The sequence below is a fragment of the Callospermophilus lateralis genome, chromosome 14, assembly GCF_048772815.1.
Source record: "Callospermophilus lateralis isolate mCalLat2 chromosome 14, mCalLat2.hap1, whole genome shotgun sequence".
Taxonomy (NCBI): Eukaryota; Metazoa; Chordata; class Mammalia; order Rodentia; family Sciuridae; genus Callospermophilus; species Callospermophilus lateralis.
Genome location: NC_135318.1, coordinates 24991409 through 25018908, shown reverse-complemented (window position 1 = coordinate 25018908; position 27500 = coordinate 24991409). Strand labels below are relative to the sequence as shown.

At 36.8% G+C, this 27500-nt stretch overlaps 1 protein-coding gene across 1 annotated transcript in view; it reads right to left on the bottom strand.

Annotated features, from left to right (window-relative positions):
• Positions 1 to 3208: 3208 nt before the first annotated feature.
• The window catches only part of Ttc27 (tetratricopeptide repeat domain 27), a 167829-nt gene continuing 143537 nt past the window's right edge, over positions 3209 to 27500 (bottom strand). Inside the window, exons 17-20 of the mRNA XM_076833443.2 lie at positions 12347 to 12544; positions 10894 to 11005; positions 6804 to 6904; positions 3209 to 3444 (exon numbers count right to left, since the gene is read on the bottom strand). Of these exons, the coding sequence (XP_076689558.2) occupies positions 3322 to 3444; positions 6804 to 6904; positions 10894 to 11005; positions 12347 to 12544 (534 nt within the window). The 3' untranslated portion in view covers positions 3209 to 3321. The remainder of the gene's footprint in view (positions 3445 to 6803; positions 6905 to 10893; positions 11006 to 12346; positions 12545 to 27500) is intronic.

Here is a 27500-nt window from a genome sequence, read left to right as displayed (position 1 = left end):
ATTTATTGATTCTTGATTTTACTTCTTGCCCATTAGGAGTCTTTTTAAGGAAGTCAGCTCCTAAGCAAGCCAACATAGTGAAGATTTGGGCCTACGTTTTCTATAAGGTGCAGGGTCTCTGTTCTAGTGCCGTCTTGATCCACTTTGAGTTCAGTTTCTTGCAGGGTGAGGAGATAGGGGTTTCATTTTATTACGTATGAATTCCTCTCCCCAGCACTATTTGTTGAATAGGCTATCTTTTCTCCATGAATGTTTTTAGTATCTTCGCCTAGTATGAGATAATCATATTTATGTGAGTTTGTTTCTGTGTCTTCTATTCTGTACCACTGATCTACCTAGTTTTGGTGCCAATACAATGCCATTTTTGTTACTACTGTTCTGTAGTATAGTTTAAGGTCTGGTATTGTGATGCCTCCTGCTTTACTCTGTTTGCTAAGGATTGCTTTGGCTATTCTGGGTGTCTTATTTTTCCAAATGAATTTCATGATTGTTTTATCTAGTTCTATGAAGAATGTCATTGGGATTTTAATAGAAATTGAATTAAATCTGTATAATGCTTTTGGTAATTTTTGACAATATTAATTCTGCCTATCCAGGAGCATGGGAGATCTTTCCATCTTCTAAGGTCTTCTTTAATTTCTTTCTTTAGTGTTCTGTAGTTTTCATTGTAGGGATCTTTCACCTCTTTTGTTAGATTGATTCCCAAGTTGCTTTTTTAATGGGGGGGGGGGCGGTAGTTTTCCTAATTTCTCTTTCAGTAGATTCATCACTGATGTATAGAAACACATTTGATTTATGGGTTAGCAGGACTCTTTTGAGAGTGGAAGATGACGCTACACATAGTGCTTGGCACATAATGAGAACTTGGTAACTTATAGCTACTATTATTATTATTAAAACTGTGAGAATTCAATAAAAAAAGTTAGAGGATCACAGCCTACTTTTCTAATTGACAAAGCAAAAGAATAATTTTGAAAATGAAATTACCACTAAAAAAACAAACTTGAAACTTATAAAAGGTAAGGCATTTGGAAACACAGGTATTTAGCAACAATAGACAGACACAAAGCAGTAAGACACTATAATAAAGGGTACAGACCTCTTTGTAAACATGCATGCATCATGTTGGGTATAGGGCACATGCCTGTAATCCCAGTGATTTGGGAAGCTGAGGCAGAAGGCCTACCAGTTCAAGGTCAGCCTCGGCAACTTTGTGAGACTCTACCTCAAAATTTAAAAAATGAAAATAAAAAGGACAGGGGTACAGCTCAGTGGTAAAATGTTCCTGGGTTTAATCCCTAGTACTAAAAAAACAAACAAAAAACTCCTACAGTCTCATCACTGAGACTGAGAACTTGATGGAAGGTATTATTATCAACATCCATTTTATAGATGAGGAAGCCAAACAGCTTAAATGTTCAGTGTTCACAGCTGGTAGAGATGAGATTTTGGTAGAAAACTTCAAGTTTTTCCTTCCCACACATTTTCTTCAATTTTAAATAAATAAGATTATTAAACATAACTAATAGATCTATGTCCTTTAATTTTTTTGGGGGGAGGGGTGTACTGGAAAATGAACCCAGGGGACACTTTACCACTGAGTTACATCCCAGCTCTTTTACTTTTTATTTTGAGTCAGGGTCTTGATAAGTTGCCCAGGCTGGCCTTAAACTTGCAATCCTCCTGCCTCAGCCATCCCAGGTGTGCACTATCATGCTCAGGGGTCTATGGCCTTTAAAAGGAGACATCAATAGCTCATCCCATGGTTAAGAGGGTGCAGGGCAGCTCCTGCAGAATTCAACCCAGCATAGCAGTGCAGAACAGGATTGAAAGGAGACAGCCTGTTGTTAACATGGTTTCTGACTACCCCAATCACTGGTGTCTTTCCATCTGAACCCCGAGGACACTGAACAGAACTAAAAATTTCCAAAACTTTGAAGTTCTACCTCAATCTTCCACTTAATTCCTGAAATCCTTGTCCTTTTCAGTTTTGTCCTACCCATTTTCTACTTGGGTTCACAGCTCACTACTGATAAAGAATTAACTTTAAAACCTTGCTTTATCCATCCAGTCATCATTCATTTGCTCACCTTTTCCTCAATGGCTTCCAGAAAGATTTAAATGGACCCTAAATGTTAATTTCTGCTGCTACCTCATTTTATTGGACTTTCTCGCAAGTCTGGTTGGTCTCTTCTTTAACAGAACATTCTTTGAGGCATACATAAACTTTTATTTTTAAGGCTGGTATGATAACAGAAAAAAGAAATAGGTGGTTAAGGAAAGAGCACTTAGCATGGGTGAGCATTCATAAACAAAATTCACTGCTGAGAAATTTTTAAGGACTTTTTAATGTTCAGAGGACTTTACATTTACAGATTATAAAATGTTAAATTTCCAAAGGCAGTTGAAACTAATAAAGCAGCTAGGAATAGAAATTGTTCACATCTTATAAATAAGAACATGGAAAAAAACAAGGTTGAGTGATTTATGCATAAGACCCAAAATTCAGCAAGCCAAGCCAGGAACCTAAGAATTCCTCGCTATGACTCTTGTACTAAGATTATTAACCTCAGCTGCTGCCTTCAATATTTGTTCCCATAGACATTACTGAGAAAGCATTTTATTTAGGCATTTTTGTAATATGGCACCATTTATAGCTGTCTTCACCCATAATAACCTTATTAAACAAAATCTTTAGGGCTGGCAGTATACACCATGAGGAGGAGGTAACAGCCTGGTTACTAGTGGCTCATGATTGGATTGTAATTTGGTATGTCATTTTTTTCTCTTGCATTTTCTTGATTTAAAAGTTAGACCATGCTCACACTTCCATTTTGCCAAGCCTGTATCTTTCTGACACAAACATAAAATCTCAAGAAGTGTAAATGTTTCCATCACCAAATCCACTTTTTTTTTTTTAATCACCCTTGGACAATAAAGCAGCCAATCTAATGATTCCACAAATTGTAGTACATTTTTTTTTTTTTTTCCGGTTCAGACTGTTTTTCCAAGGAATGATCCAATTCATGTTAGGCTGACAGAGAATTAAACCCTATGCTAAAAAGAAAACTATTTTCTTTTTGTGCTGAAATACCTCAAGAATAATACAAATCATGAAATTAACCATAATTAAGGCCTAAAGAAATAAGGATCTTTTTATGTTCTTTAGAACGTGCAAACTTTTGAGAATATCACAAAAACAAGAATGTTAGTCATAAAACAGAAATTTATTTTAAAAATCAGTTCAGTGTTTCAGATATATACAGTATAAGAGAAACTCCAAAAGGTGAAGGCACCTTTTCCAGAATGCTTCTAGCAGACTCAATACTGATTTCGAAACTGGTTGCTTAGGTCTTGGAGCTCTGTGACCAAGGCATCCATTGCTGCTACTTCATCTGCTAAATCCCCAGAAATTTCTCCTCTTGTCACATCTGTAAAAAGTTGCTGCAACATAAAAAACAAAGCATCACCATCAAAACAATGAAAATTCCTTTCAAATAAAATGGCTACAAATATAGAATTAAAATTTTCCTTTCTTATAATACTATAACAGCATTTGTTTACCATCCTGGAAATATACAAGCTATAATAATTAAACAATGAGTCCAAATAACATGCCTGAACTTATAAACGCAAACAAACTCTGCTCTTCAATTTCCTTAAGTACTGTTGATTCATTTCAAAGTAATTCAGTGGCTTTTCAGTGAACAAACATCACTCATTCAAATAAAAATCTTCTGTGTATGTAAGCAGAACAAATAGTTTATATTCAAATTCATATAAATCATACCCTTTTGCTACGTATTTGAAAATTAATTTTTATGTATGCATCAGAGATCACAAAGATTATAAAAATCTGGTAAAAGCAAAAAAGCCCAACAAAATAAAATAAAAATAAATGTGTGCCCCCCCTGGAAAAAGAATTCTCTTGGAAGGTTTATAGCAACATACTTCAGAAATGCTACCATAGCTGAAAACCATCTGAAATGCTTCTCCAGGAACTGCCTGCTGAGCCAATACAGGCACCCTAGAAAATCAGCTTTAGAATTTTCAGACTATTGTGTGTATATGTATATGTTTGTGTGTGTATGTGTGTGCTTGCGTGTGTCTATGTGGTTTACTTTTGGTTTTTGTTTTAGTACCAGGGATTGAACTCAGGAGCACTTGACCACTGAGCCACATCTCCAGCCCTATTTTGTATTTTTTTTAGAGACAGGATCTCATTGAATTGTTTAGTTCTTTGCTTTTGCTTAGGCTGGCTCTGAACTTGTGATCCTCCTGTCTAGGCCTCCCAAGCTGTTGAGATTACAAGCGTGCACCATTGCGCCTGGCTCTCTATGTGTTTTAATAAGGATAATGTATTTAGCTTGCCCATATATCTTTTTCATCAGACTTGACTACTAGATGATCTGTACAGTTTTTCATAACAGGATGACCTAAGAACTGCCAAAGCATGATCATTGGAGAAAACACCTGTTAGGAAAATAATCTGAGTTCATCTTGTGTATTTCTCAGCTAAGAATCACAGTGCTTGCAAATCATAATGAATCTGCATCACTTCTCTATGAGATAAGGAGGAAGTGGAGAGAAACTGAAGCTTAGAAAGAATGAATAATTTGCTGAGTGTAAGAGGTAAAATCTGTTCTTCCTTCAGGGTTTCCATCTCCAGGCTTCCTGGCCGCCGACCAACAGGCCTCATGCCACTCTTGGCAGCAACCCTGTACAATGACAGGGTGCTAAGGGTAGAGGAGTCACTCTGCCCTGGGAGAGCATGAACTGAGTCACTTGTTAGATGAGTCTATTTAAATTTCTTGGAGCTTTACGGGTTATGTCTGTTTGTATTAATAAAGCAATTCTTTGTTTAAAAGGGGAAAAAAGTTCTAGGAGTTTATTTCCATGAAGCCCTTGGTCTGGCAAGAAAGGACCACAAATTTGTGTAAACCAAGGCTATTGCACTTCCATTTTTAAAAGTGTTCTTAAAAAGTGGTGTTTTTAATGTAATTCAGTTTAGCAATATGATCAGTTAGGCACACGATCAGACTCCCATTTATATAATACTCAAGAAGGTGCTTCAAAGGAGGTTTAGGAGAAAATTTTTGTCACTTTTTTGGTGATCTGGTTGGGATCTAATGAGAAGAAAATCTAAACAGATAATTTTGGTGGAGGGATGCTGGGGATTGAACCAGGGGCCTTACCACATTTCCAGTTCCACTCACATCCCTTTTTTGAGACAGGGTCTCACTAAGTTGCTTATGGCCTCAATGAGTTACTGAGATTGGCCTCAAACTTGTAATCCTCCTGTCTCAGCCTCCCCAGTTGCTTGGATTACCAGCATGCACCACCACAGCCAGCCACAGATGATGTTCTGAGGTCTCATTTTTAGTGGGTGGGAATTTACAACAATATGAAGGCTGTATTGTACCTGCAACCTTCACAGACAACACTATTTAAGTCAAGAAGGTACAAATTTATGTAAAAGTAATAACTGATTTTAAAAAAAAGGCTTTGCGGAGAGATAAGGGAACTGAAGGAGTACATCCTTCAGAGAGAAACAGTTATGGATGGGTCAGTGATCTAATCAGAACCAGGATACCCAGCTTCAGATCTGGAAGTCACAGAATAAGCTTGCTTCCTTGCCTTTCAAGAGTGTTCTTGCAGATTTCTTGCAGAGCACTCTTGCAAAGCTGGAAGGAAATATAGCTCAGCTAAATACGAATGGGAAAGTGAATTCATTGTCTACTGAGGCAAAAATAAGGTCTTAATCTAAAAAGATCAAACAATTAACAAAGATAAACTCTGGAAATGTTCTACAAAATTTTTAAAAAATATCTAGAAATGGCTTCCATGTGCCACAGACTTTCTCTCACAAGTAAATCAAATTGGCTTGCAACCCAAGACTAAATGGTGAAAGCAAGGTAAGATTAGAAAACAAAGTACTGAATTGTATAAGAAGTTATATTTCTTTAAATTTTGCTTCCAGAGGTATGATCCAAGCCTGACTGCACATTAGAATCACCTAGGAAATCTAATAGATTTCCAGGCTCCATCCCAAACCTGATCTGTAGTTGTCACAAAGTCCAAGAATCATCTTCCAAAGATGATTCCCCCTGGGTGATTCTTAGGCATCTCCACCCCAGCCCTGGTGCATAGAGTAGAATTTGTAAACTAATGGCATATTTCAGTTGTCAAAACAGCCATCTACCATAACAATGTTTTTTTTTAAAAAATCAAATCCTTCTAGCATAAACTTAATAGTTTTATCTAAATCAAATTTTTACATACCTAACAACCTTTTTTAAAAGGAAACACTTTATCATTATTATTATAAATGAAAAATAAGCAATAATATTCATGAAATTGTAGGTTTGATGTGCCAGTAATGCTTTTTCTAATATGCACTGAAATAAATACACATTAAATTCACAAGTGGTAGCCAGAGATATGAAAAATTGTGCTCTACACGTGTAATAAGGATTGTAATGCATTCCGCTGTCATATATAAATTTTTTAAAAAATCACAAGTGGTATCAGAAGCATATACTTGGTAAAAGTGATAATAAACAGAAGGGCAATGTTTAATTAAAACCATTAATTTCAAAGACTCCTAAGTTCCTCACGTTCAGGAGATCTAGCCATGGGACCAATAATATTCTCATCAACACAACCAATCACCTGGAGACCGTTATCTAAAATATAATGTGGCCTAAAATTATCCTTGATGTAAAGGAAGACTTAAGAACAGTTAGCTAAGATTAATGACTTTTTACCATCTGACAGTTCTAATTAATTCACGTCACTCTCACCTTTGCTTTAGATAATAAGCCCCGTAAATTGAGTCGGACTGAAGAAAGCACTTGTACAGCTTCTTGGGGACTGGATTTGTTTTTACTGCATTTTATAGCCACTGCAAGATAAAGATGGGAAAAATACCCATTAAGAATTGGCAACAAAAACTTATAGGTACAAAAACCGATTATTTAGTTGGAATTTATGATAATTGTCTTTAGAAATATTTCTACCTGGAAAATTTAAAAAAAATTTTTTTAGTTGTAGATGGACATAATAACTTTATTTTATTTATTTATTATGGAGTGCTGAGGATTGAAACCAGTGCCTCACACGTGTTAGGCAAGCACTCTAGCACTGAGCCACAAAGTACCAGAAAGTTTTTACTTTTGAAAAATAATGATGATGTGCACTTTCCCTAACCTCTTCCCTCCTCCTCCTTCTTCTTCTTTTTTTTAATGCTGGGGAACAAACCTAGAGCTTGCACATGCTGGGCAAGTGCTCTGCCACTGAGCTATAACTTCCTATCCCCCTTCTTTATGAAAGAAGTTTACTGCTAAGAAGAATTTTGAGGAAAATAAGTGGTCTCAGTTGAGTTATAGATCATCAGGAAGAGAACTTAAATTCATCAACACATAAACACACACAATGTGCACAGACTAATAAGTTAGGCAAGGAGACAAAAATCTTATCAAAAACAAGGTATGCTCATAGGACAAAAACAGATGCAACATATTTCAGTGTCGCTTTCCACGGTGTCAAGTCCCTAATGGGAACTCACAGTTGCTGATGACACTAGCTCAAGTGACATGCCAGGGATGTAGAGCTTAATGCTTACTGCATGTCCATACTCAGAAGTTAATAGCACGCTTCCGGAGGAACTGACAATCTTCTATGTGTCTTCCATTTAGGGAATTTGTCCACAACCAGGTTCTTGGGTTCCTGAGCCATACTTGGCATCGGCAAGGAGGGCAGGAAAGTGAAATTACTCATCTCAGACGACTCTGCCTCCAGCATTCTGGGGAATCCATTTTCCTAGAAGTTGGGTTTATGAAGGGGGCATACTGCTCCCTGGCAAAAGGCCCAGCTATTAATACTTTAAAACAACAAATGAAGAGCTCTGCACAAACATATCTCTCCACTGATTTGTTCTTGCTTTTGTTCCTTGAAGCTATGCTCACTAAATTCAAACAGACTAATAACCAGATCCTGTTTTAAAACTCCACTATACAGTACAAGTATTTAAAGTCTGCTTTATGGACCATGGTTGAAAAATAGATTTCTTTTTGCACTGCAAACTCTAATCAATTGGTGGAGGCTGCCTGTACCTAGCAAAATGCTTTGTCAATAATCAATAGTATCTTCTTTGGTTAGTAAGAGCTAGGTTTGACCTTCCTATTTCAGAATAATGATTAGACTTCAACATTTCTCAGCTAATAGTTGAAAGGATGCATGGTAATTAGCAATGTTAATCCCATTTTCAGAAAGATCAGTTGTCTCAGAGATAGTTAAGAATTATATTTGGGCTGGGGATGTGGCTCAAGCGGTAGCGCGCTTGCCTGGCATGCACAGGGCGCTGAGTTCGATCCTCAGCACCACATAAAAATAAGAAAATAAAGATGTTGTGTACTTAGTAGCTTGTATCAGACACAATTATATTTCTTTAATTTTTTATTTTCATTATGAGAAAGAGCAAAAAGACAAACACACACTCTATTAGTTCCCTTCTCAATCCTATTTCCAAAAGGCATTAAAGATAGAGACAGAGCTAGGGCAAGGGAGAAGGAGAAGGAAAGAAATAACCTGCTGTTTCAAAGTATCAGAAAATCCAAATGAGAAGTACCTCATGACTGAAGACAGTTAAAAAGCATAAAGATATCCCTGCCCCCCCAAAAAAAAAACCCAAAAGCAAAGAAAGAGCATAACTATTATTTATTATTGTGAAAGTTCCAGGATGACAAAGAACAAAGGAGCTTTTGCCCACCCTTTCCTAGAAAACAGCATCACAAAAACTATAAATGAATATCCCCAGACAATGCAAATGGGCACACAATGACAGTGCTGTTACACATGGGTCTCAAATGCCACATCAAGACTGCAATGTTTACTCAAGCTGTAACGTTCACGGTGACTCTGACCAACAGCAACCCAACAGGGTTGCTATATTTCCTTTTTACCATGGGTGGGGTGGAGAGAAAGACAAAAAAGAAAACAGAAATTCAGCTCCTTCTTTGAACACTAGTGCACAAATGCAATAAACACAAGGTTAAGATTTATCTTTATAACCTAAAGTATATTAGAAACTAAAGGTGAGCTTCCATTCAAATATACTTAAAATGTAGGAGCATCAACCCATAATCCATTAAAGTCCAAGGAGAACTTCAGAGAATACACACTTGTTTTTCTGAAGTCTGTCCTAATGGAAAAATGGTGCCGTAAGTTCAAAACCAACTTAAGCTGCAAAATGAAGATTTTTTTCCCCCTGCAGTATTGCTTTTACTTGCATATTTGTAAGTTGACAGGTTTAATACAAGCACTTGGTGATTACAGACAATATCTTGGCTTTGACTTTTACAGAACTGGTAGTTCACAGAATGTTTAGATATGGCAAGTTTAAGTAGATAAGTTCTTCAAAGTAAATCCCACCCTACTAATTATGTGCATAATACACCTTAGTATGGGTTTCCCCAAACATAACCCTGTATCTACAAATGCCAAAGGCAAAAGCATGAACCCTCTAAGCCCAGCCACCATAAGGCCAGCACAAGTCACATGAACTCTAGTCACCCTAAAGTGTGCTTCCACTGATCTACTGCAACAGCCTCCAAATTCTCTATACAGAATTTCAGCTGTACAGAGTTCAACACTTTTACCTTATCTGCCAATAGTTAATGGTCCAGGAAATTGGAATTTATATCCTTTTAGTCAAAGATATGAGAGGCCATAGAAGAATTATTAACTACCAAGCCCATTTCTAAACTGTTTGAGTGTTCTGGGACTTTTTTATAGACAAGTTAAATTTTATCCTTGTTCTCCATTTTTCTCTTTTTAGTTTTGAGCCCTTATCATATAACCCAAGATCCTTCACTTCAGAAGAATCAGGGTGGGTAGGGGTGGGAGGATAAGGGATTAATATTCAAATCATGTGTAAAATAATGCTAAGTGTTTAAATGATTTCATTTATTCCTCCTAACAACCATAGGGAGGTATTACCCCGATTTTACCTGCAATAAACTAAGGTTCAGAGAAGTTAAGTCACTGAAGTCACCTAGCAAGCACACAGCAGAGTGGTCCTGGAGCTTTAGTCTTCCAGATTGTGAAGCTCTGCCCTTTTCCTTGTGCCTTGGTGGCTCTCTATTTGCTGTCACTATTAGTGACAGGAAGAAGTTAAAGCAAAGAAGTAGGAAGACTTTAGGATAGGTTCATGTCCTTTTCTTTTAGTTACTAACAATGGGACTTTGCTATTTCATTGGAACCAGAGCATCATACACTAATATTCAAATGTAAACATAAAAATGAATTACTACATTTACCTGGTATTTTTTTCATTAATGCAAATAATTAAAAGTGGTCTTTAACTAGACTATTAGGCAAACACTTTTTGTGAGGCCAGCCACCCTTCAAATTATACTCTTTAAATTTCCTAAAGATAGGGACTGGATTGTATTTTATATTTCTTTTTAGCTCTTTGTATATTGCTAAGTACTCCAGAGATCTACATATTTTTATGAATAAATAATTTTATTTCTAAATGAAGAATATGAGTCAAGAAAAAGTTAACAGATTTCCTTAGTACTACATAATCAATACAGACTGTGTGGAGTGAAGGTTATTTATAGCTGAAAAGGTATTTTGCATCTCTACAAAAGTTTCTAATTCCTACCATTTATTCAAACAGTATTTTGTGCTTAAGCCTCTATCTTGTTTCTTCTAATTGCTCCAGAGTACCTACTTCAGAGTAGCTGGTCTATGTTTTCTGAATTAAGAATAAATTTTAATATAATGAAATCATCTAAGATTACTTACAATGGAACTTTGCTTTTTAACTATCACCTTTTTTTTTAATCAGTAAAAAATACATTAAAATCGGCTATGGAAATCAAATACCATGTGCAAGTCCTAAGGCTCTTTGAACAACTTCCTTAAATGATGTAATATCTTTCTCCCAACAACTGGACTGTGTGTCACACTTGTATGCCTTTGAGAGACACTGGAATGCCTAAGGAAAAAAAAAGAACAATATTTAGACTAATAAGGAGAATTCACATTTCAAATTGTTTCCTGGAAGTCATCTGGAACTAATTCCAAACTTAAAAAACCAGCATCTGCACTGTATAGTACAGTCTTTATTATTCTCAAAGATGGGGCAACAATGCACACCCAACAGCAATAAGCAATTACCAGAAATCAATGGCTGCATCTAGATGTCTATCTATGTTTTTTGATTCCCCGTAACCAAAAAATATAAAGGTCATACTTCAAATCTGTAAGCAGTGTACAGATTTCTTCATCACTTATAACTCTCAGCTTAAGAAACCCGTTTAGAGAATGAGGAGTGAACGTGGTGAAAACTATGGAGCTGCTGGTAGGTATGTGATCTCACTTAAGCTTAAGACACTCTCTTTCATTTTCTTGCCAACTCAAGGCAGAAGTCATAGATCAGAGAATTCAGAGTACCCTTAATTCCAAGAGAGTACATAATTCAAGAAGAAATGGAAGGACAGAAAGTAGGAGTGCGTGCATGCACGCATGGGATGTTTTCTCTGGGTTGACAGGGCGATGGTAGAAGCCAGCTATGTGCACTAAGGGAGGAGAGAATGGCTTAGAATCCCATAGATTAGCTGTACCGTGGCTAATTCCAAACCCACGCAATGAGTACATTTGATTTGTTGTGGATGTTTTGAAAAGAAACACAAAACAAATATTCCAACCTTGGAAACTGGGAGCTCCTTTAGGTTCAGAGATAAGACGCTAACAGTACAACTGGCCTTCTATTGCCCTTGTGAGAAAGGGGCAAGACAACCTTTACAAAGCATTATGTTAGACTTTATAAGTTCTTCTTCAATCTACTTATCTAGTCCCTTTATAGGCCCTGCCTCAGATCTCAATAGTCTTTCTGTCCTTGTTCCAGTCTGCCTAAGTCTTTAGCAATGAGCCTGTTAAAGGGGTGCAGAATAAGGAACAAGGGCCAGCTGTTTTCTGCAGATCCAACAGGGGTAGCAGGTTAGAGACCCTTTTTGCAGGTAACAGCAGTTACATCAGAAAACTTCATGAAAAGTCAAAAGATGACTTTTCATGAAGTTTTCTCATGACCTGGAGAAAACATCCCATGCGTGCATGCACACACTCCTACTTTCTGTCCTTCCATTTCTTCTTGAATTATGTCCTAACCTGCACACAATTCAAAGTGCTTATGTTAAAGACTAAATCAAAACTGATCTGAGCACATTGATTGTATCTTTAAGATTATTAAACTCTTCTTCCACCCCTCAAAAAAGCAGGTCTACTGCACACATGCTGAACAAAAGGCTCGGGCCAGGAGGACCGAGGGAGGCCTTACCTTTTCATTCTCATCAGGCTTTTCACTCTGCCCATTTCCACACACTTGGGCATACAGCCTCCAGATTTCGCCATCATTGGTGACTCTTGAAGTTACTCTGCCAAATAACTCCTGCAGCTTCCCTTTGAGGCTGGTGGCGACACCTCCACTGCGATCAGTCATCCCATCAACCACTGCCCTGACCAGAATTTTAAGGACCTTAAAATATGCACAGAAAAACTAGTGAGCTAGAAACCATAAAAACAGCAACAAAAATAAAGAGCTCTCATCATCTGTCAACAAAGACAATGATGATGAATAACCACATGAGGCCAATCAGGACATCACTGATACATTTTTAAAACATAAAGTCAAACCATCCTGAACCACTCTATAGAATCACCTGTTGACCGCCTCTCTGGATGTCCCTTCTCAGGCTCCTTGGAGGGCTCTTACCTCTTCTCATTTGGATTACTGTTTCATACCCGTGGCTTCAAATGTGTCATCAATTCTATTCTGATTGTGTCCCTATAGCTTCAGCCAGGCTTCTCTCCAGAGGTCTGTGACTGTCACCTCAGTGCCTACTGGCAGGTCTGCTGTCATCTCACACCTATCCACCCAAGAGTGAATCACACCCCACAGCCCCCTCCCTCCTCTAGTCTCTCTGAGCTTGTATCCACATAGTTCCCAGAGCCAGGAACCTGTAGCAGCAACCTAGATTCTCTTTTCTACCATTTTTGCCACATCTAACTGATTTGATTCAACATTCCCTATGAATCATGGGGTTATAGCTTAGTGGTAGAAAGCGTGCCTAGCACATGTGAGGCACTGGGTTTGATTCTCAGAACCACATAAAAAAAATAAAATAAAGGTTTTGTGTCCATCTATAACTAAAAATATTTTAAAAATAATAAAGGGGTCCTGGTTCTTCCACATTACTGAATGATAAATTGCTACTGTATTTGCAATAGGTGCTCAGAAAATATCTGTTTTCCCGTTAACTACCCCATGTCAGCTCACCATTTAGCAACTTCTTGGTTATCCTGTTCTTGACTAGTCCATGTGCTTTTATACTTAATACTTGGTTAGTCTTTATACTTTTTATCCCAGTTGTTTTGATCTCAGGGTGGCTGCTTGGAGACATAGAAAGTACATCCTTAATTTTTTACTCCTTGATAGGGGACAATCTAAAGAGCAAGTTTGAAATACTCTAAGACCATTCTGCTCAGTGCCCTCCATGAACTGCCAGCACGTGGGAGCTTGTCAGAAATTCAGAACCCTAAGTGAAGATGCTGACCCATTCTGGATCAAGATCTTACATTTCTTAACAAGTTCCCAGGTGATGCTGATGTTGATGGCCTGCAGACCACACTTGGAGGAGCAAAGCCCAAGAGACAGGTGCCCACATCTTCCTTCTTTCCGTGAACTTCAGGGAGATGACTACACTTCATCACCTTGTATCACCAGTGTCTATACCATAGTGCCCAGCACAAAGCACTGAATAAACACTTGTGTCTGAAAGGCTGAAGGGAATGCAACACTTTCAGAAAGCGTTACTAAGAGAAATGCAATCAAACTGACACCCTGCTCTGTCTCCTCAGAGAACATTCTGATCCATGCATGAAATGTGGATGAGGAATTGAGGCTCCTCTAGAATAAATATAATTGCTTTTAGGAATGTAAGCTAAGACTTGTGGTCCTTGTTACATATAGCAATAAAAGTGGACAGGACAGGAGAACATTCAGTTGTGCTTTTTTTCCTCTTATTTGAACAAAGTATATTGTCTCTGCCTATAAATTCACATTGCAATTACACATGTGTAGTTTTAAGCCTAAAAGTAATGAAATTCATATTATAAGCCCATTTGTGGATTTTAAATCTGAAAGTAACAATGCAGAGGGAACAATATGAATATGCACTACTTGGGCTGGGGATGTGGCTCAAGTGGTAGCGCGCTCGCCTGGCATGCGTGCGGCCCGGGTTCGATCCTCAGTACCACATATAAACAAAGATGTTGTGTCCGCCGAGAACTAAAAAATAAATATTAAAAAATTTTTTAAAAAAATATGTACTACTTGTTTCAAGTAATCATTCTTTCTTTTTCCTCTTTTTTTTTTGGTGGTGCTGAGGTTTGAACACAGGGGCCTCGCACCTGCTAGCAAGCACTCTACCACTGGGCTATATTCCCAGCTCTATTCTACAAGCATTTCATGAACTAAGATGTTTTAAAAAGGATGATCTATTAAAATATCTATTAACAGGTAAAAATGAAACACACTAAATTAGTGAACTACTTTGCTACTTCTGGGATCTCATGGTTGACCCAATACCCCATACCCTTACTTTCTCCTACTTGAGGGGACGGTGGTAGAGAGAAAGCTTTTGCTTTTCTCACACTGAAAATGGAAAGCTGCAGTGCTGGCAATTTGAGAGGGAAAAAGATTGTTGTTGTTGGTAGGTCAGGTGGAGGAAGACTTTTAACTTGTTTTCAAAGTATGTATCCTCAGGAAGGATGAACCAAAGCCAAAGGAATGGTGAAATCCCCTGGGCCACCTCATCCATGGGAAGGAAAGATTGTGAGGGTTAAGCTCACTCTCAAGAGGGGCAGATGAGAAGAATTGCAAAGGAGGTTAGGAAGCAGCACCTGGTGGGGCAGGAAGTGAGAAATTCTGAAAGTCAAGTGAGAAAGTTTTCTAGAAAGGAGAGATCAGGGGTGCTTAATTAGGCTGTCAGACTGAGTAATCTGAGGACCAACAACTGTGCTCTGGGCCTGATAACAGAGACCTTGACTGCTGCACTTGCAGTAGATTGGTGGCAGTAAAGTCTCCAAAGAGGATGCAAGGAGAGGAGCTGGAGACAGAGGCAAGAAGCAGCAGAGACACAGGCCAGAGTGAGGTTTTTGTGACTAAATTACTTATATGCAGTTTGAAAACACTGATAACTTTCAAAGGTTAGCACAAGAGATAAATGTACTCAGTGACATTTTCCCCATTTGTACTATAACAATTTACAGAAGTAAATTTTAATCCATGGTAAATATAAGGAAAGACCCAGTTGACTTTTTATCTGATCTATATACACAAATTTTTTTCATGGTATTTCAGGTAATTTCACAATCTCCTAAAGCCTACGAGCAGGCCCTTCATATCCTAATTCGTGGAGCATGGTCTGGGATTCCAGTCTTGTCTCCCAGTGAATCCTGCATGTGAATAAGTGAATGTCTTAGAAAAGCTCTACTAGCTTTCTGTCAGCTCCCTCCCTGTTCTTAATATCACCTTGTCACTCTGAGAGGTCTAAACTTCTGACATGGTCTGCTAAAAGCAAGACCTTAGCTGGTTAGTTGAGGCTCTGTGGCCTTGCCTGGGGGCATTTCTGCAGCCAAAGCAGCTCCTAGAAGGTGCTGGATCCATTTCCCTGCCTTTATCAACTACACTCTCCTCTAAGCCATGTCTACAGCTGTTTTCTCCCTCAAAGGGAGCATGAAAGTTGTAGTGGGGTGAATAGTGTCCCCCCAAATTTGTGTCCAGTCAGAACCTTAGAATGTGGCTTTATTTGAAAACAGGGTCTCTCAGATATAATTTGTTAAGATGAGGTCATACTGAACTAGGTGAACTATTTCTCTATTTCTTTAGAGAAATAAGCAAGTCCACACTTTGATATGGATTTTTGGCCTTCAGAACTGAATGAAGAGAATAAACTTTTGTCGTTGGGAGTCAATTTATTACAGCAGCCCTCAGAAATCTATACAGCAGTTTTAAGTAAAAAGACCAAGAAAACATTAAAAACATTGAAATTAAGACTTTCCAAGACACTCAGCTTACTTACAGTAATCATCTTTCGGCTCCAGGTCAGGAAACAATAAAATAAATGTCACTGCCACAGCCTATCTTTTCTATGGCTGGTGATCCCCAGCATCTCACTCACTGGTCATTATCATAAGTCATTATTTCTCCATGTGTACAAGTTTTAAATATCAAATCTCTTGATTCTCTCCATTATTGAAGTATGGCTTTTGTGTCCTGATAAAACGTATTTCCTCTACCCCAAAGCTGATAAAAATATCTATTATACTTTCCTTTTAGTGTTTTTATGGTTTCACCTTTTCTGTGATGATGACAACAAAAGCAGCTACATTTAAATAGCACTTGTATTAACTCATTTAATCTTATCTACAATTCTGTGGAGCAGACACTATTTTATGAAACTGAGGCACCAAGTGGTTAAGTCAGTCACTCAGGGTCACACAGTTAGTGATGGACAAAAATGAGATGCAAGCCCCCAGGCTAGACTGTCTAGCTGAGAGCCTGTGCTCTTACCAACAGCATAATTCTGCTTCTCAAGGAACTCCAATTTAAATATTTTATCCATCTGAATTCATTTTGGTTTAAGGAGTGAGGCAGAGCTTTAGCTTTTCATCTCAAACATTTGGGCCAACTATTCTAAAACATATTGAATGTTCTATTTTTACACACAGATTTAAAATGCCATCATTATCATGTACTAAATTCTCACACCTACTTGAATCTGTTCCTACATTCTCGATACAATTCCATTTCATTCCTGTAGCAGATGTTAACTCTATATAATAAGGATATTATTAGCTTTTTGCCTTTCTTATTTGTTACATATATTTTGTCACATATTTTTTTAATGTGGTCATAAAAATTCCTTCCAGTTTTCTTCTACTGCTTCAGAGTTCAAGAACTTTGGTAACTATCCACTTCTATTCCTAATTTTTCTATGAGATCAAAAAAAAAAAAAAACCTGGCATATATTTAGTCCATTTGGAGTTCATTTGGTGTATCATAAAATATTCTAAATATTTTTTTGGGGGGCCTGGATTTTACAGAGATTTCTTTTTCCAATTTTTTATTGTAGCAAAATACATACAACATATAATTTACCATTTTAACCATTTTTAAGTGGACGGGGTATTAACTACATTCATAATGTGTGCAGTCATCACCACCATCCATCTGCATAACTCTTCATCTTGTAAAACTGAAACTCTGCCCTGTTAAACAATCACTCTATTCCTTCTCTCCTCAGTCCCAACCACCATTTTCCTTTCTGGGTTTCTGATTTTTGCTAGTTTGGTGCCTAATATAAGTGGAATCATATAGTATTTGTCCTTTTTTTTTTTTTGGTGGGGGGGTACCAGAGATTGAATTCAACCACTGAGCCAAATCCTCAGCCCTATTTTATATTTCACTTAGAGACAGGGTCTCACTGAGTTGTTTAGCAACTTGCCATTGCTGAGGTTGGCTTTGAACTCATAATCATCCTGCCTCAGCCTCCAGAGCCACTGGGATTACAGGTGTGTGCCATAGCATTCAGCAGTACTTGTTTGTCTTTTGGTTTCTAGTTTATTTACTTAGCATAATGTCCTCAGGTTCATCCATGATGTAGCATGTCAGAATCTCATTCCTGTTTGAGGCTGGAATATACTATTATATGCATATACCACATTTTGCTTCTCTTTTCATCCACCAGTAGACCAATAAACACTAGGTTGCTTTCATGTTTTAGCTTCTGTGAATAACGCTTCTATGAACAAGGGTGTACAAATCAGGGTGAAACCCTGATTTAAAACCTATTGGCTTTATACCTGAAAGTGGAACTGCTAAACCATACAACAATTCTATTTTTAGTATTTTGAGGAATAGCCATACTGTTTTTCACAATGGCTGTACCTCTTTACATTCCCACTAACACCATACAAGGGTTCTCTACATCCTTGCCAACACTTGTTATTTTCTGGGGTTTTTGTTGGTTTGTCTCTTTCTTTGGTAATCATACTATTAGGTGTGATGTGGTATCTCAATGCAGTTTCGATTTGCATTTTCCTAATGGTTAGTCTTTTCATGTGCTTATTTTATTGTTCACTTGTTGATTTTCTTTCTTTGTTTTTTTTTTTAATACTTTTTAGTTGTCAATGGACCTTTATTTTGTTTATTTATATGCGGTACTGAGAATCAAATCCAGGGCCTCACAGATGCTAGGCAAGCGTTCACCATGGAGCCACAACCCCAGCCCTCACTTGTTGATTTTCTTAGGAGAAATGTCTATTCAAGTTCTTTGCCTATTTGTGAATTGGGTTGTTTGATCTGCTGTTGTTGAATTTTAGGCATTTTCTCTATATTCTGGATATTAATCTCTTATCAAATATATGACTAGCAAGAATTTTCCCCAATCTTTAAGTTGCCCTTTTGTTCTGCTAACAGTATCTTTTGATGCACAAAGGTTTTTAATTTTCAAGAAGTCCAATTTGTCTGTTTTTTCTTCTGTTGCCTGGGCCTTTGGTGTCAGATCCAAGAAACTACTGTCAAATTCAAAGTTTTTGCCCTATGTTTCCTTATAAGAGTTTTAGTTTTTAGCTCTTAACATTTAGGTCTTTGATCCAGTTTAAGTTAGTTTTAGTATATGATGTTAATGAGGGTCCAATTTCATTTTTTGCATTTGGATATTCAGATTTCTCAGAACGATTTGTTGAAAAGACTGCCCTATCCCTGATGAATGGTCCTGGAACCCTTGTCATCGATTTGATCATCGATGCAAAGGCTTATTTCAGGGCTCTCTACTCAATTCCATCAGTCTACATGTCTACATGCAAGTACCACACTGTTAAGCTTTAGTGGGGTTTTGAAAGAGATAGCACTGAAATCTGTAGATCAATTTGGTAATACTGACATCTTAACAATATTAAGTCTTCAGTCCATCAACAGGGTATGTTTCCATTTACTTGTATCAACTTCAATTTCTTTCAGCAATGTTTTGTCGTTTTCACTGTACAAATCTTTCACTTCCTCAATTAACATATTTTGTTCTTTATGATGCTATTATAAATGGAACTGCTTTTATAATTTCCTCTTTAGATTGATTTTTGTTAATGTGTAGAAATACCACTGATTTTTTTTATTTTTTATTTTTGTAGTTGTAGATGGACAGCATGCCTTTATTTTATTTGTTTATTTTTACATGGTGCTGAGGATCAAATGCAGGGCCTCACACATTCAAGGCAAGCACTCTGCCACTGAGCTACAGCCCCGGCCCCAATACCACTGATTTTTGTTGTTGATTTTTTACTTTGTTGAAGTAATTTTATTAGTTCTACCACTTTTGGTGAATCTTTAAATTATTTGCATATAAGATCATATCATATACTAACAGAGATAATTTTATTTCTTCTTTTCCAATCTGGATGCCTTTTGTTTGCTTTTCTTATTCAACTGCTCCAGCTAAAACTCCCAATATTGTGCTGAATTAAACTGAAAGCAAGCATCCTTGATCTTAGATAAAAAGCTTTCAGTCTTTAACCATTGAGTATGATGATGATCGTTATTGTTTTTCCACAGGTGGTTTTATTATGTTGAGGTATTTTCCTTCTATTCTATTGGATATTTGTATTAGGAAAGGATACTGAATTTTGTCAAATGCTTTTTCTGCATTGAGATGATCATATGGGTTTTTCCCCTTTGTTCTGTTAATATGGTGTATTACATTAATTGATTTTCTTATGTTGAACCATCCCCACATTATGAGAAAAAATACTAACTAGTTATGACATATAATATTTTTTTTATTTTAATATCAATCTTCTAATATTTTGTTGGGGATTTTTATATTAATGTTCATAAGAGATTTTGATGTGTGATTTTTCCTTCTTGTAGTACCTTTGTCTAGTTCTGATATCAGTAATGCTGGTTTCACAGAACAAGTTAGGAAGTGCTCCTTTCTCCTCAATTTTTTGGAAAAATTTTGATAAAATTTACCAATGAAGCCATCAGATCCAGGACTTTTCTTTGTTGGGACATTTTTGATTATTGATTCAATCTCTTTACTAGCCATAAATCTATCCAAATTTTCTACTTCTTTGTGATTTAGCCTTGGTAGGCTTTGCGTTTCTAGGAATTTGTCCATTTCATCCAGGTTTTTTGTTGGCAAACAATTGCTCATAATACTATTGTAATCCTTTCTGTTTCTGTACAGTCATGGATAATGGCCCTGTTTTCATTTGTCTTCAGTAATTCGAATCTTCTGTTTATTTAATTCATCTATCTAAAGGTTTGTCAATTTTGTTATCTTTTCAAAGAACCAACTTTTAGTTTCATACATTTTTCTCTATTGTTTTTCTATTCTCTATTTCATGTATCTCTGCTCTAATCCTTACTATTTCCTTCCTTCTGCTAGCTTTGGGTTGAGTCTGTTCTTCTTTTTCTAGTTTCTTTCGTTGTAAAGTTATGTTGTTGACTTGAAATCTTTCCTTTGTTTTAATAATTATGTAGAGGTCTACACTCCCCCCTTAGCAATGCTTTTGCTATGTCCTACATTTTGGTATGTTGTGTTTCTTCATTTGTCTCTAAGTGTGTTCTATTTGCTTTTATAATTTCTTCTTTAATCCATTGATTATTTAAGAGTGCATTACTTAATTTGTACAATTTTGTTAATTTTCTAGTTTTACTTCCGTTACTGATTTCTAACTTCATCCTGGGGTAGTCAGAGAAGATAATTTGTATTATGTCTATCTTTCTAAATCTGTTGAGATAATTTGAGGCTTAACATATGGTCTGTCCTTGAAAATGCTCCACATGCACTTGAAAAAAAAAAGTATGCTATTGTTGTTGGGTAGAGTGTTCTAGATACGTCTATTATAAAATTCAATAACATACAAAGCCTCTGCTCCCTCTATACTCATCCCTATTAGTCATCACAAAATTACGCCTTTAGACACTGCATGACCTAAAACATAAACTAAATTTCTTAATGCATTAATTTTTTAAGTTATGTAGAAAACAAACTGTGGAGTTACAAATTAAAGTTACAATAATACTAACTTTTAAACTAGTAAGTGTATTGTAAGTGTGGTAGTCTTTAAACCAAAGAGTTACAAACTACTACTGCAATAATACTAGCTTTTGTAATTGTTCATGTATTTACCTTTATTGAGATCCATATTCCTTTATATGGCTTTGAGTTACTGTCTAGTGTTCTTTCATTTTACCCAAAGCACAGGACTCCCTTGAACATTTTTTTTGCAGGTCAGGATTAATTCTAATGAACTCTCTTGGATTTTGTTTATCTGGGAATGCCCTAATTTCTCCCTCATTTTTGAAGGAAAGTTTTATCAGATACAGAGTTCTCAGTTGACGTGTGTGTGTGTGTGTGTGTGTGTGTGTGTGTGTGTGTGCGCGTGCGTGCATGTTTTTCTGGCCACCAAAGTTTTCTGTTGAGAAATCTGCTAGTAATCTTATTAGGGATTCCTTAATATGACACGTGAAAAAATTCCTCTTAATCAATATAAACAGCCTTGTACTCTCTCAGATCCTACCCTAGAAATGCTATATCAGTGAGCCCATGTAATGACTTATAAACCCCTTACCCACATTTATAATTCATTTACACAGAGCTTTTGTTTCATTCCCTAAACTAAATCTATTTCTTACATCCATCACAGACCATGCTTAGGAAATACAGCAAGCAGAGAATGACTGTGAGGAACCAACACTGACCCCTGAAGAGAATTAAAGGCTTCTCATACAGAAGAGTGACCAAGTGTACTTGTGCACACCTATAATCTCAGCTGCTGAGGAGGCTGAGGCAGAAGGATCACAAGTTTGAGGCCAGCCTCCACAACTCAGTGACAGTCTATCTCAAAATAAAACTAAAAAGAGATAGAAAGCGTTTGATCTCCAGAACTGCCCCCCCATGGTGGGGGGGGTGATGCAATTCTAATATAAATGCTGGAAAATCTCCACAAAGGGAAAAGTCTAACTGTCCCCTTCCCCAACACTAACCTTAACATCCTTAGCCAAGTTTCATCAAAATGTTGGCCTAACGCACAAAGTGTTAGCCCTTTGAATCCTGGAGGTCCTCATAGCAGGAAGGAATAAGATTGCATTAGGTCCTATTACAAAAACTTCCAGAAGGGCTCCAGGCCAGGAATGAAGCAATTTCCCATCTCCCCTGCTTGGCTAATTCTCTGCTCTACTTGGAGCTAAGTGAGTTGCTCTGTTTCCTGGTCTGATAACCCTAACCCTTGGCTTCTCCAAACCTCACTTAAACAAACAAATGAAAAAACTTAAGAGTGCAAATGGCTTTTGGTTAAACAGGTCTTGGTTTGGTGTTACTATTTGTTAAGCATAAGATAGCAGGATAGCAGACTTATTAGTTCACCTTGCTAAGCCACAGATACCTCAGCAGTAAAATGAAAATAATACTTTTATTTTTCCAAAGCTATAATTTGTATAAAATATATCTGTTCCCTTCCCTCTTTCCTTTCAGGTAATACTCAGCCATCAACTGCTCCACTTTAATTTGACTGACAACCTGCCCCACTGAACATCAATACCGCCTTGCCTCCAGAGAAAATATCAAATAGAAATCCACACAAAGGAACACTACAATATGTAAAACTATATATTGTATAATTCTATTTATATGATATAAAAGAAAAAGAAAAACTAAATTGTGATGTCAGAAATCAGAAAGTAGCTGCCTAGGGGAAAGGAGTTGTGGTTCATTTGAATGGAAAGGACGTAAGAAAATTTTCTGTGGTGATGAAAAATGGAAATTATGGTTATATAAAAGGATATATAATAGTTAAGCAACATCAAGTTAACATTAAAAATATATTGTGTTTTATTAGACATAAGTTAAACCTCAATTAATATAATCTTATGTACTGTTCACATGCACTTTAATATGATGGAGAAATGTGTTTTAACATAAATCTTCCCACAAACTTAAGGTATGGAGACAAAGATAAATATCAGGCATGCTTACGTGTGATTTCTATCTTCAGTTCCTACCAGCTACGTGACTGATCAAGTTATATAAGCTCTCTGGGCCTCACATTAATCAACTGTTAATTGAGGAATATTTTGTATATACCTCAAATACTATGATCTATAAAAGATAATCCACTGTAAGTGGCAAGACAATAGTAAGCACTCAATGTATGTTAATTCCCATATACAAACAGCAAATTAGGTGTCAAGAATATAATACTGAAATTATTTTTTCTAAAATGATTACCAGCTTATCAAGAAGAAAAGAAAAAGGAAAAAACTAAACAAATCAACATTAGCATTTAAACTGAGAAAGAAGCAGGGACACACACAAGGATGTATACAGGATATTCCTGGAAAACTGAACAAGGGCTAATTATGCATGATTATGAAAATCAGTTTTATGATAATTAAAAGTATGTATAATCTAGAATATGAATATTTTAAAGGCATGATTATACAAAAGCATTCCTGATTTTACCAACCTACTTCACAGTCAAAATTAGCATACAGAGTGGAGCGAATGGAACCAGGGAAAGGAGGAGGGAAGGGAAAGGGAAAGTACTGGGATTGAATTAAAACAAATTATATTCCCTACTTTTACCATTATGTCAAAATGACTCCTAATGTTTTCACTGAAAAGAATCTATAAGAAATAAAAAAGAAAAAGGAAAAAATAAATGTCAGAACTATATTGAAGGTATTCCCTTCCTTCTCTAGGTTCCTTCTCTTAAAAAAAAAAAAAAAGATTATGGGCTGGGGTTATGGCTCAGAGGTAAAGCGCTCATCTAGCATGCGAGAGGCACTGGGTTTGATCCTAAGCACCACATGAAAATAAAATAAAGATATTGTGTCCACCTATAACTAAAAAATAAATATATTTTTAAAAAAGATTAGGACATAGAAGAAACAAAAATGGTATTCCTTTATTACAAACACTGGAGGAGGAAAAATCCCAGAATGATCTGAGGCTAATTTACTCTGTGTCTATATTAAAATGGGTGTAAATTTACATATTCTCATAAACTTACAATAAAAAAGAATTAACATCATTATAATCAGTATCTATAAAAAATAGAAAAAAAAAACAGATAAAAAGACTTTTGAACCAAACTAAAATAGAATGAGGACAGTTAGTGTCAAACGTGAAAATATCAGAGATTTTTTGAAAGACAACTGTTGCCAAACACATAGAGTCAGATTAAGTACAATTTTTTTTCCCCGAGATAAAAATATTCCAGGCAATCTATCAACTGTCTCTTGCACACTGAGACTAGTTGTCAGAGTATGAGACAAGTTGTCAGAGTATGCCACAAAGCTGGATAAACCTATCACTAGCCATTTTGACTTTCTATCAATGACGACCTAACCACTATAGAGTGATTCCACCCACACCCACCAGAAACTGCATAGTGACAGCAGAATTCTACATTGCTTCTAAAGGGAGCTACTGAATCAGACACAGGGGTGCATGCCTATAATTCCAGTGACTTGGGAGGCTGAGACAGGAGAATTTCAAGTTTGAAACCAGCCTCAGCAGCTTAGCGAGGTCCGAAGCAACTTTGGCTCAGTGGTTAAATGTGGTTCAATCCCTAGCACCAAATAAACAAAAATTCACCAAAACCCTACAGGGAGCCACTGACAGGGCTTGCACACAATATAAACAGACAAATTATCTCACCATGACTATCTCCCTATTTGAATACCTGAAAACATTATCTTGGTGACTTTATCAGTCTTTATTATCTTGGTGCTGAAGATGAGAGTTTGACCTGAGTAAGTCCATGGTTATGCTCTCGGTAACATTTCCCCAATAAATCCAAATGTGAATTTATATAACATCTAACATAACCTTTACAACGGCATGTTATGCTTCTCTAAGTGCTCTGTTTATGTGCAACATTTCCCAGAACAGGAACAACTCCTGGTCCCTGTGTGTGGAGTGGGGATGTAGGAGGGAAGTCTCAAGAATCTAAAGGCTGCCCTTGATTGTTTCCAAAAGTACTTAACTTTGATAAAAACTAATTTCAAGCTCATCAAAATATTCATGCTCAGATGAAATGGTAAAGTACAAAAGAAAGTTTGTTTCATATTCTGAAACAAAGGAACAAAGGAAGAATTGGAGGAAAAAGAAATTAAAACATTACCTTGTCATGAATTTAAACAAAACCCTAATAATTTTATCTATAAAACAACTCAATTTTCACTTAGGTTTAGAGTGATATAAAATAATTATTGTAGTAAGACAGGAATAAGATTAGAAAAAATTAAATGGGAATCAGAACATATTTTGCTAGAGTTGAAAGTTCCCTATGATTAAAGGGGTGAGAAGCTATGAAGATGATCAGCAATATATGTCTGAAAAATCCATTTCAGGTAAAAGTCAAAGCACCTCAATTCATGCTGGGGAAAGTTTGGTGCTTTGTTTTGTTTTGCTTCACTCTTCTGAAAAATGCTAAAATACATTTCCATGAACTTTGGGTCTGTTTGTTTTTTCTTAGGTAGGGTTGCTGAAAGATTTCTAAGCAAGTGGTATAATTACAATGAATTGAACTTGGTATACAACAGGCCAAATCTACAACTGAAAGTTTTAGAATCAACTATTCTCAGGTTATTTTGCCAGAATTGTCTCCATTGGTGTCTACTATTGTGACTAACAATAAGATTATTCTAAACATTACTTCTCCTATATGTTTACAGATATTCAAATACAGAAGTATTACCTAAACATTCATAAGAAATTTTTCATCCCAAGAATGAATGACATTCCTAAGCTGTAGGGGATAGGAAAAAGGAAATATAAATAAAATTCTCTAATTCCTTTTCAACTATTGCAATTGCAAGGGACTGGAATGATCCAGAAGGTGTCTATTTTATTCTAAATCACCTTCAATAAAGCAATTGTTTTATATTTCCATGCCTTTGTTTCAAATACATTTATAAGACTCTCAGATATGAGTTAGCAAGATTTAGTGTACTTAATAGAGCAGTCAATTACAAAGCATTATCTTGGTGTCTTTATAACTCTCAAAACAATCTCTGAATGGTTTTTCTGACTGGTATCATTAGTTCCCTTAAAATATGGAAATTAATGGGGGCAGGGAGCATGTACATTCCAGAGTCAGATACCGCTTATTGACAGTACAACTATCCCATGCAGCTGTGGTGAGAATTAAATGAGCTACTACAAGTCAAGCTCTTAGAATAGTGTCTGACACATAGGGAGCTCTTGGTAAATGTTAGTTTTTATTACTTTATCATGTCCCACTTTGAATGCTTTACGTGCCTTGGAAAGCAGGAAAGAATAAGTGGCAGAGAACCAGAAAAGCCCTTTCCTCTGATGCTTACATACCAGAACAAACACAAGTTTATCTCTTCTGGTGGTGAGGGCCTAGACCTAGCCATTTGGGTTCTTTACATAAAACTAACTTATATTGATGCCAAGCATGAATGGATGATTGGGATTTTCTCAGGATCCAAAACGCCAATCTGGTGAGCCCATGGTTACTAATCCTTAGCAGATATGAAGGATTACTGTCAGCTAAAGTACAGATTAAGAGGGGAAACCCCACTAGAATCAGTAAGACAAGCAGAGGGATTTGAAACTGGAGGCACCTGACAGAAGCTGATCAATGAGGCCAGTTAAGGAGGCGCTGACATAGCCAAGCAGCAGCACAGACACCAATGGGAGAGAAGAGCAAACTCAAGGCACGGAGACCTGTGTCTGCTCATGTCAAGAAGGAAGGAGCGGCACATTGTCCTCCTGATGAGGTGTGCAGGCTAGCCTAGCCCAGCCCTGGAGGGCAGCACCAAGGTTCTCTCGTGCTCTGTTAGCAGCTCTGTCTAAATGAGAAGTGTTGTATTTTTTATATGTGAAAGAAAACAGAATTAACTTCAAGTTTATCTTGTTTTTTTAGGACAGAATTCAGAAAGCATTCTTACCAAAGAAAGATCTTTTTTAGAAACCATTTAAGTATAAAAAAGATAAATAGCATCCTCAGTCCTCTCATTTGCTTTGGGCCATATCAGCGCCCTGTGCCATGGGGTGAGGTGTGAAGAAGAATGAATGTCTCCAAGGAGAACTGCAGCCATGTAAACAGGACAAGTGCTAGAATGCTGGGGCACAGTGCAAGCTCATTTGCTAAAAACTCTGCTGTGCCACTCTTCACTTTTTAAGCCACCTTCACACTGTAAAATTCAAGTGCCTTCTTTCTGTAATGGATGTTCTCAATATGAAATATTTAGAAAGTACAAGGAAAAGAAAGAAAAGTATTTGAAGGGGTTAATATAGCTCCTCCAAGTGGGTATACGGTTTCATTAGAAGCCACAGATCTTTCAAATGGATTGCATGAACTGGAGCCTAAAGATAACTTGGTCAATTATACAG